The sequence below is a fragment of the Nicotiana tabacum genome, chromosome 17 (genome assembly GCF_000715075.1).
Source record: "Nicotiana tabacum cultivar K326 chromosome 17, ASM71507v2, whole genome shotgun sequence".
Classification (NCBI taxonomy): Eukaryota; Viridiplantae; Streptophyta; class Magnoliopsida; order Solanales; family Solanaceae; genus Nicotiana; species Nicotiana tabacum.
Window position 1 is genome coordinate 2,885,915 of NC_134096.1, and position 8,227 is coordinate 2,894,141.

Below are 8,227 nucleotides of genomic sequence, written 5' to 3' on the forward strand. Positions count from 1 at the left end.
GAACCCCAGCATAATATATTGGAGTTCCAGTAAAGTATACCGGTTCAGTATAATATGCTGGAAGTTCATACACATGTGCTCGAATCTCCAGTATGTTATGCTGGAACTTTCCGCGTATTGCAGTTCCAGCATAATATGTTGGAAGTTCATACACGGGTGCACCGAACTCCAGTATATTATGCTGGACTGGTCTCTGTTACATCAAAATATTGGCTATTTTTCAATGACTTGTAAACGCTGGCTATTTTTCAATGACCAGTCCGAAAATTGGCTAGCCCGTGCTATTTTTACTAGTTATTTAGGTTAATTCTTTTACAGTTACATTTTTTTCCACCTCGCAGTTAACAAAATTTACTGTTTAGTTTGAAGATTCTGGTAGACCTCCTCCACCCATCTACTGGGCCAGAAGCAAAAACTAAATGCCTAAGGATCCAAAGGAAAAAAGAAGGTACAAAACAAACTAAGGTGCTGATAGCTAAGACTTGTCTCCATTACAAATCTTGCTATAATGTCTTCTAATTTTGACATGACAACATTAAGAGGGTGTTTACATTGCATATTAAGCTGGCCAACTCAGATTTTAAGCTCTTTTTAGTATTTGGCAAAGTCAAAAAGTACTTAAAATAAATTTAAAACTGCTTAAAACAAGCCAAAAGCAATAAACTGGGCATCCCAACTTATTGCTTTTTGGCTTAAAAACTATTTCCGTTGAAAAGCTACTTTTTTTTTTAAGTCAAGGGCTCTAAATCATCTCAAAAAAGCAAGGTCTACAGGTAGAGATAAGAAGATACAAACTTCAGAAATTGCAGTTTGACATCTTGAACACAAGAATTTGTGGACTAGGATTACTTCTCAATTCACTAAAATGGCCTAAAAAAAAGAAAAAAAAAATGTCTCCATTACAAATTTTGCCATGATGCATTCTAGTATTGACGTGACTACATCTTTAGATATGATGAAAGATCGCTCCACCTTTAACCAGATATTTTAGATTCGAGATTCCCGAGAATTAAAAAAACCTCTGGCAGGAAGCGTTTACCCTGTTTAATATGCCCTACGCCGACACGAAAATGAATTTCATATGCCGGATAGTTATCCCAACAGAAAAACATGATACAACCTTCAAATATTGTAGTTTGATACCGGTATTCAGCTCAATAGCTATTGACAATCAACGATAACACCCCTTCTTCAACCATCCAGCATTAACCAAACTTTGCTACCTAATTTACAAATATAAAACAAATGACTAGAAAATCAAATGAACAAATGACAAGAAACAAACATCTCATCTGAATTTTCTACACTACCAAAAAAACTTTTCTTATATGTGAATGAAGAAACTGATGCTATACACAGGCGACAATCAGCAATCTAAGTCCACTTTGAAAACTTTGTCACCAGAGCTTTAATGCCAACTTGCAAAAGCACGAGCCCGAAGATCCTGAATCACGTCTTATTGGAGAATTGTACAACAGAACTGGAGGTTGAAATGTGTCTCATTTGTATTGGTGCAGTGAAATGAATTGTTTCACTTACAAAACTGCAACTTGACTGTAAGGGTACAAGAGGGCGGAGCAAGTTGAAGTAGTACCGGAAAATGAGTTCTGAAGCTCGGGGCATGGTTCAGGAGACACATTTTGAGAAGAACCAGATATATCAGAGCATAGCCATGGTATAGGGTTGGAAGAAACGGAAAAGGTGACGTTTGATAGACATATTGAAGTAAAGGGAGATTCAGATAATCCAGAGAAATTGCCTGCTGTGAAAATATTTGTGCCGACAATGTCCTCAAAAGTGATGCCACTAACAACTGGAAGTGCAGAAGGATCAAATTTCTCATCTGGATGAGAATCACAATGACCAGTGGCATCGATTCCCACTTGCACGTTTGCCATAACCACGTCTGTAATGATAATATCTTTGATATAACCACCCCTTCCTCTTGCCGTCTTCAGCTCAATCCCGAAAAGGGAGTCATGTAGGTAAACATGCTCTACTAGTACATTGGAAATACCGCCAGACATCTCACTACCAAAAGCCAAGCCAGCGCCTGCACAAGACTGCAACCTAACCCCTCGAACATGGACACTTGTAGTAGGTTTCCCATAGGATATTCCATACTCATCCCAACCGCTTTTAAGAACAACGGCGTCATGACCCATGCTTATGTTGCTGTTCTCAATACACACATGCTCAGAAGAATCTGAAAATGCTATAAGGTTTCAACATTACTCCGAAAAAAAGTTGCAAGTACCTTCATGATTGCATACAAATGTAAGAGAAATTTTTTTAATTTTAAACCGACCTGGAACTATCCCACAGGTATATGGGGAGTTAGACGGAGAATGAACTGTTATGTTCTGAACCACCACATTACTGCAAAACATGAATTTTTCAAATAAGTTAGAAAAATCCAGATCTTACCACAAGCGAACCTTAGATTGAAAAGCTCTTCGCACAGAGATAATCAAAGCTACCTGCAGTATACCAGGTGAACATTCCAGGCCGGAGCGTTCAGGAAGGTCAAGTTTGAAACGACAACATCTTTGGAGCTAACAAATTCGACAAGGTGCGGTCGAGTATAATTTAAAGAATGTGCACTGAACTGCTCCCACCATACAGAACCCTGACCATCAATAGTTCCATTATTACCTGCATAAGCAATAGGCGTAAGCTGGCCGCGGGTGGGGCCAAAGACAGAAACATCAAATTAGTAGATCAATGCAATGAAGGAATTCCTGCCTGTTATCACAACATCAATTAAATTATTTCCTGAAATCAAGCTGTGATATCTTCCACCTTGTGCTTCAATACCTCCGCCATAAGAGGGTAAGGCTTCAACTATATCCCAATGAGCATAATCCTGAATCACAAAACATATAATTATACATGAATGTTTATGAAGCTAGTCTCCACCATAATAATGCAGCTACAGATATTATAATTTGATTATTAGGAGGTCATGGCAACATATTATGCAGAATATGTATCATTTTCCCTGTTGAAGTTACCTGAATGTAGACTTCAATATATTTTTTACTCCCTCCATCCCAGTTTATGTGGCGGTGTTTGACTCGGCATGGAGTTTAAGAAAGAAAGAAAACTTTTGAAACATGTGATCTAAAACAAACCATAGATATTTGTGTGGCTGTAAATCAATTCATTAAGGGTAAAGTAGAAATTCTAAAGATAAATTGTTTCTAAATAAGTAAAGTTGACATTCTTTCCGGGACTGACTAAGAAGGAAAGAGTGCCACATATATTGGGACGGAAGGAGTAACAGTTAAACCACAACACCTAATCATTAAGTACAGTCAGACCTCTCTATAATAGTAACCCTATATAACAGTTATTCATTATAAAAGCCAAGTTTTTCTCGGAACAGATTTTTATGTTATGTTATAATATATGTCCTCTATAACAGCACTTCATTACAGCAGCCAAAAGATATCGGAACAAATGAGGCTGTATAGAGAGGTTTGATTGTACTACAAGTTCTCATGCTAATAATTTCTTTCCAAGAGGTAATGATTCAGCGTTTGTAATACAATAGCATCCTATCTATCTCAAAGAACACAACTAAATCGAATAAGCAAGAACGTCAGAACCAGTCGATGCGCTAACCTGTGATCCCAGAATAACGGCTTCTTTTTCGAGGAAGAGTGTAAGATGACTAGTAAGCTTTATGCTTCCGGTCAGCCACCTGCCAGCTGGAACATATAGCTGGGCCCCACCTTTGTCAGCAAAGGATTTGAGATAGAAAATGGCGTTCTGGAACGGCACGGTATTTATAGTCTCCCCATCACCCACAGCCCCAAAATCCAACACCGATGCACTGTGAGGTCTGGGTTTCAGAGGCTTGTTGAATTTGCATTCACCGTCAAATTGAGCTTCAATATGTTCTATACTTTGACTTAATGCCGACAACAAAATTAGCACTGCCTGGAAAAGAAAAAAAAAAGGAAATGGTCATTCATGATTTTGTAAGTCAATATCCTAAGTAATCAATAGTAATACACATGCAGCAAGAGATTCACACAACGGAAACACGGGAAGTTGTCAGTTAACAAGCTAGCGATACAATATCATGGTTCCATGTCCCTCCAATATATATGAAATCTTCAATTCTAGCATCTCTTCGCATTAAAAGGAATATAAAAAAATAAATAAATAACAAAAAAGGGATCTTCCCCTTTTATCTATCACGTTATTTTGTTGGATACAGATGCTTGAAGAGATGAAGATATAAAGAAAATTAACCACGGTATTGCACACTTAGGCCAAAAATATAACTAATTAAAACAGTTTATACTTTGTCCACATTCTACAAAGAGTAGATTTTGGAAACCGCCAAGTAAAATACAAAAGAGCTCCTATAAACTTCACTTACAAAAAAGCAAAATTGCAAAAAGCTTAGGATTGCAAACAAACTCCTAAAATCTCGAAACCAAGTATCTGTTTTCATGAAAAAAACTATATAGACTTTAGGAACCCAATTTCAAGATGGAGTAAATCTCTAAAGAAGTTGACGTAATAACCAATTTAGGACACCCAAATAAGCATTATGAGCATTCTATTGAAAAGACAGTAAAAAAAACAGCTCCAAAACTCAATTTTTATCCCAAAAAAATCCAATTTTGTTATTTTAATGAAAAAGACAATGTAGACGAAAACATAGGAACCCAATTTCAAGATCAAGCAAATCTCTGACGTAATAACCAATTTAGGACACCCAAATAAGCAATTTTCAGTAAGAACCAAAAAAAGCAAAAAAAAAAAAAAAAAAATGATGAGAACTCTATTGAAAGGACAGTACAAAAAACCAGCTCCAAGACTCAATTTTTAGCACAAAAAAATCCAGTTAAATTGAAATCCTAAACTAATTATTTCCATGAAAAAAGACAATGTAAACAAAAACATAGGAACCAACTTTCAAGATCAAGCAAATCTCTAAAGAACTTGGCGTAATAACCAATTTTGGACACCCAAATAAGCATTTTTCAGTAAGGAAAAAAAAAAGATGAGCATTCTATTGAAAGGACAGTAAAAAAAAAGCAGCTCCAAGACTCAATTTTTAGCACAACAAATTTCTATTTGAATTGTTATTTTCATGAAAAATACAATGTAGACAAAAACATAGGAACCCAATTTCAAGATCAAGCAAATCTCTAAATAAGTTGACGTAATAACCAATTTCGGACACCCAAATAAGCATTTTTCAGTAAGAACCACACAAAGAAAAAGGAAAAAGCAGCTCCAAGATTCAATTTTTAGCAAAAAAGTTGCAATTAAATTGAATATCAAGTACTAGACTAGTGTTAAAAAGGTCAAATAAGCAACAGCAAATAAAGATGAATAATACTCAATTATTTGCAACGGAGAATTGTAAAAAAATAGAAAAAAATAAAAAAATAACGTACTTACTAGCTCCTTCATGAATCTGCTTCTTCTCAATCAGAAATGTAGACCAATCTCTTCTCCGAAGAGTTTTACAGTAAAGAATGAAGTGAAGGGAGAGAGAGAGAGAGAGAGAGAGAGGAACGTGTAAATGTTAAATGAAGTGGAAAATAAAGAGTAGCTAAAACAAATATTCTTGTTCCCTTTAAGCATGCAAAGCATGTTAGGATTTCGGAAAATATTTTTATTATTAGATGAGAATCCGTAATTTAAACTTTATGGTTCGAGATTTTAATATATCTTATTCGATTTGTTGAGTTTGAAATTTTTTATTTGTATATTTTAATAAATTTTTAATATGTGTATTAAATCTGAATAGAAACTATTGGGTTTATATAAACTCATAAAATATGCATTGTATCCGCTCGATCTATTATGCATCAAATAAATAAGTATATATTTCCGTATAAGATTTAATAGTCTTTTAATGGTATGCTCAAGTCTTGTGGGCGTATTCATGATTTAAAATCTGTGAGTTTCACCTTTAAAATTTTTAATATTAACATATTATATTTTTAAAGTTATGTATTCAAACTCCCTATGTGTTATATTTTAGTGAATTTTACACTAAATTTATACTCAGCATAGGAATTATTATGGTTCAAATGAACCAGGAAATATAACACTGCATACACCTTTGCTTTGTCTCGAACTTAGATCCGGATAAGTTCTTCGAGTTAGCAGTACCAACATGCATATTCTCAAATCTAGTATATTCTCGCGAGTAGAATCTGAAATATCAACATGCATTTTAAGTGTAAAATTAAATACTAAATTTAATATAAAAATATCTTATTATATTTAAAAATTACAAAAAATGTATTACGAATCATACTTTTATAACGAAAGATAATTAAAAATTGTTTAGAAAAACAAAAGGAGAAAATGGATGGTACTACAAAAGAACATAAAAAGAATTAGAGAAAGAAAAAAAACACCTCTTGTCTCGAGCTACACGGTACCCAAATAAATGGAGAAATAAATAAGAAAATTAAGTTTTTGCATTTCAACTCCGCATAGTATTTACATTAATCTAATGTGTACATAGTGTTTACACTAATCTAATTAATATATATATATAAACATGTTTATCACTAAATTATATTAAATATATTTTTACTTAAATTTAATATTTAACTATAATAAGTTAGTACGATTTAAACCATATATTTACTATCTGTATGGCCCTGGCTAAACAATATTCTCCCGTCGAATAATGGAAGGACGTGTCCATAATTAATTTAGTACCATTAGTTTTGCCATTAATCGCTCTTATAAACTTGGCTAATTTCCTACCAAGCATATTGCCGACAGCTAAATCAGCTCAATACTGGGGATGTCAATGGTTCGGTAATTCGGTTCATCTCAAATTTGTAGCAAATCAATTTTTCAATAATTTTATTTTATATAATCAAAATTAAACTTTTTAAAATTGTCTCAATCATCTTAATTTTTCTTCCATATTGGTACGATTCGATTAAATTTTGGTATTTCTTTTTCAAAAGCCATTAACAGAAGTTAGAACATGTCTTGCATATGACTTTGGCAAAATTCTCTCAATATTTTATTGTTTAAAATGTGACGAATCAGGGGAACATGAAATATGGTTATAATAGAGATTCATGTCACTATTCTACAGCAACATAAAATAAATTAAGCAAAGACAAGAGAAATATTTTGTGGTAGATATCATGTTGTTCCTATTTTTGTTTAGTTAGGAATTGCCCCACGTGTTAATTTTATTCTTCGGTATAGAGGCTCTATAGATAATTGTATTAGGTGGTAATAATAAGATTGTAGACGATATGCATAAAAAGATAATTATTTTATTTGATTTCATCATTTTACGAAATGCTTCATATGGTTTCAGATAAGAAAAATATTTTATGATTTAATTTGAAAATGTATTTGATTTTCAAATATCTTTCGTGATTAATTAGTTTTCACATATATATATATATATGATTGGTGTGTATTATATGAGTTGATTCGCTACATGTATGGAGCGTCTTTCTCTTTTCTTTTCCTTCCTTTTGTTTAATGCTTTTGATTTTTTGTGTCTATTTTGCTTTCACTTTTCTTGTTGAGTTACTGTATTTCTGATCTCTATGCGTTTTCCGAGGATTTTTCTACCACCCAAATTCAACGAATATATATATATATATATATATAAAAGTTTAAGTTGTATGCACGAGAGATATTTACACTATTAGATTATTTATAAGTAAAGGTAAGTATAAGTAAATATCTTGATAAATATTACTTGATAATTTGATAAAAAGATATTACTTGATAATTTGATAAAAAAAGCAACCGACTTGCTATCACTAGTTAAAATTCACTGAAATAATCTTTATAGGCATATAACTTAAATCCTATATAAGTTTCAAGTTGTATGATTGTAAAAAGTATTAAAACAATCATGTTTTTTTATTAGGTAAATATAGGAAAATATCTTGATAAGCATTATTTGATAATTTGGTAAAAGAGGTAACCAACCTGGTATCGTCGGTTAAAATTCACTGATAGGTAAAAGAATCTTCACATTGTCGGTGCATATAACTTAAAAATATTCTCTTTGTGCCAATTTGATTAAGTTTTTTCGCTTATTGTGAGTCAATTTGATTAAACTTAGGAGTTAAAATCAGAATTATTTTACAATATTTGGAAACAATGTGAAAAGTGCTATAAGATGCAATTATATATTCATAACAAAATGGTGAACAAATAAATTTTAAAACATTAGTCAAAGTTTGATATGGAGGAA

The 8,227-nt window shown here is 32.8% G+C and overlaps 1 protein-coding gene across 1 annotated transcript; it reads right to left on the reverse strand.

Annotated features, from left to right (window-relative positions):
* Nucleotides 1-1,072: 1,072 nt before the first annotated feature.
* LOC107764241 (putative polygalacturonase) lies at nucleotides 1,073-5,566 on the reverse strand. The gene is made up of 6 exons (XM_016582796.2): nucleotides 5,428-5,566; nucleotides 3,628-3,945; nucleotides 2,746-2,866; nucleotides 2,481-2,655; nucleotides 2,309-2,379; nucleotides 1,073-2,206 (listed from the first exon to the last, which is right to left on the reverse strand). The coding sequence occupies exons 1-6, from the start codon at nucleotides 5,437-5,439 to the stop codon at nucleotides 1,536-1,538; spliced, it is 1,368 nt and encodes a 455-aa protein (XP_016438282.2). The 5' UTR covers nucleotides 5,440-5,566; the 3' UTR covers nucleotides 1,073-1,535.
* Nucleotides 5,567-8,227: the final 2,661 nt, after the last annotated feature.

Coding starts and splice junctions, on each gene's coding strand:
- LOC107764241 (XM_016582796.2), bottom strand. Junction 2,656..2,745: donor AATTGATGTTGTGATAACAG/GCAGGAATTCCT, acceptor TTGCTTATGCAG/GTAATAATGGAACTATTGAT. Junction 2,207..2,308: donor TACCTGTGGGATAGTTCCAG/GTCGGTTTAAAA, acceptor TAGCATTTTCAG/ATTCTTCTGAGCATGTGTGT.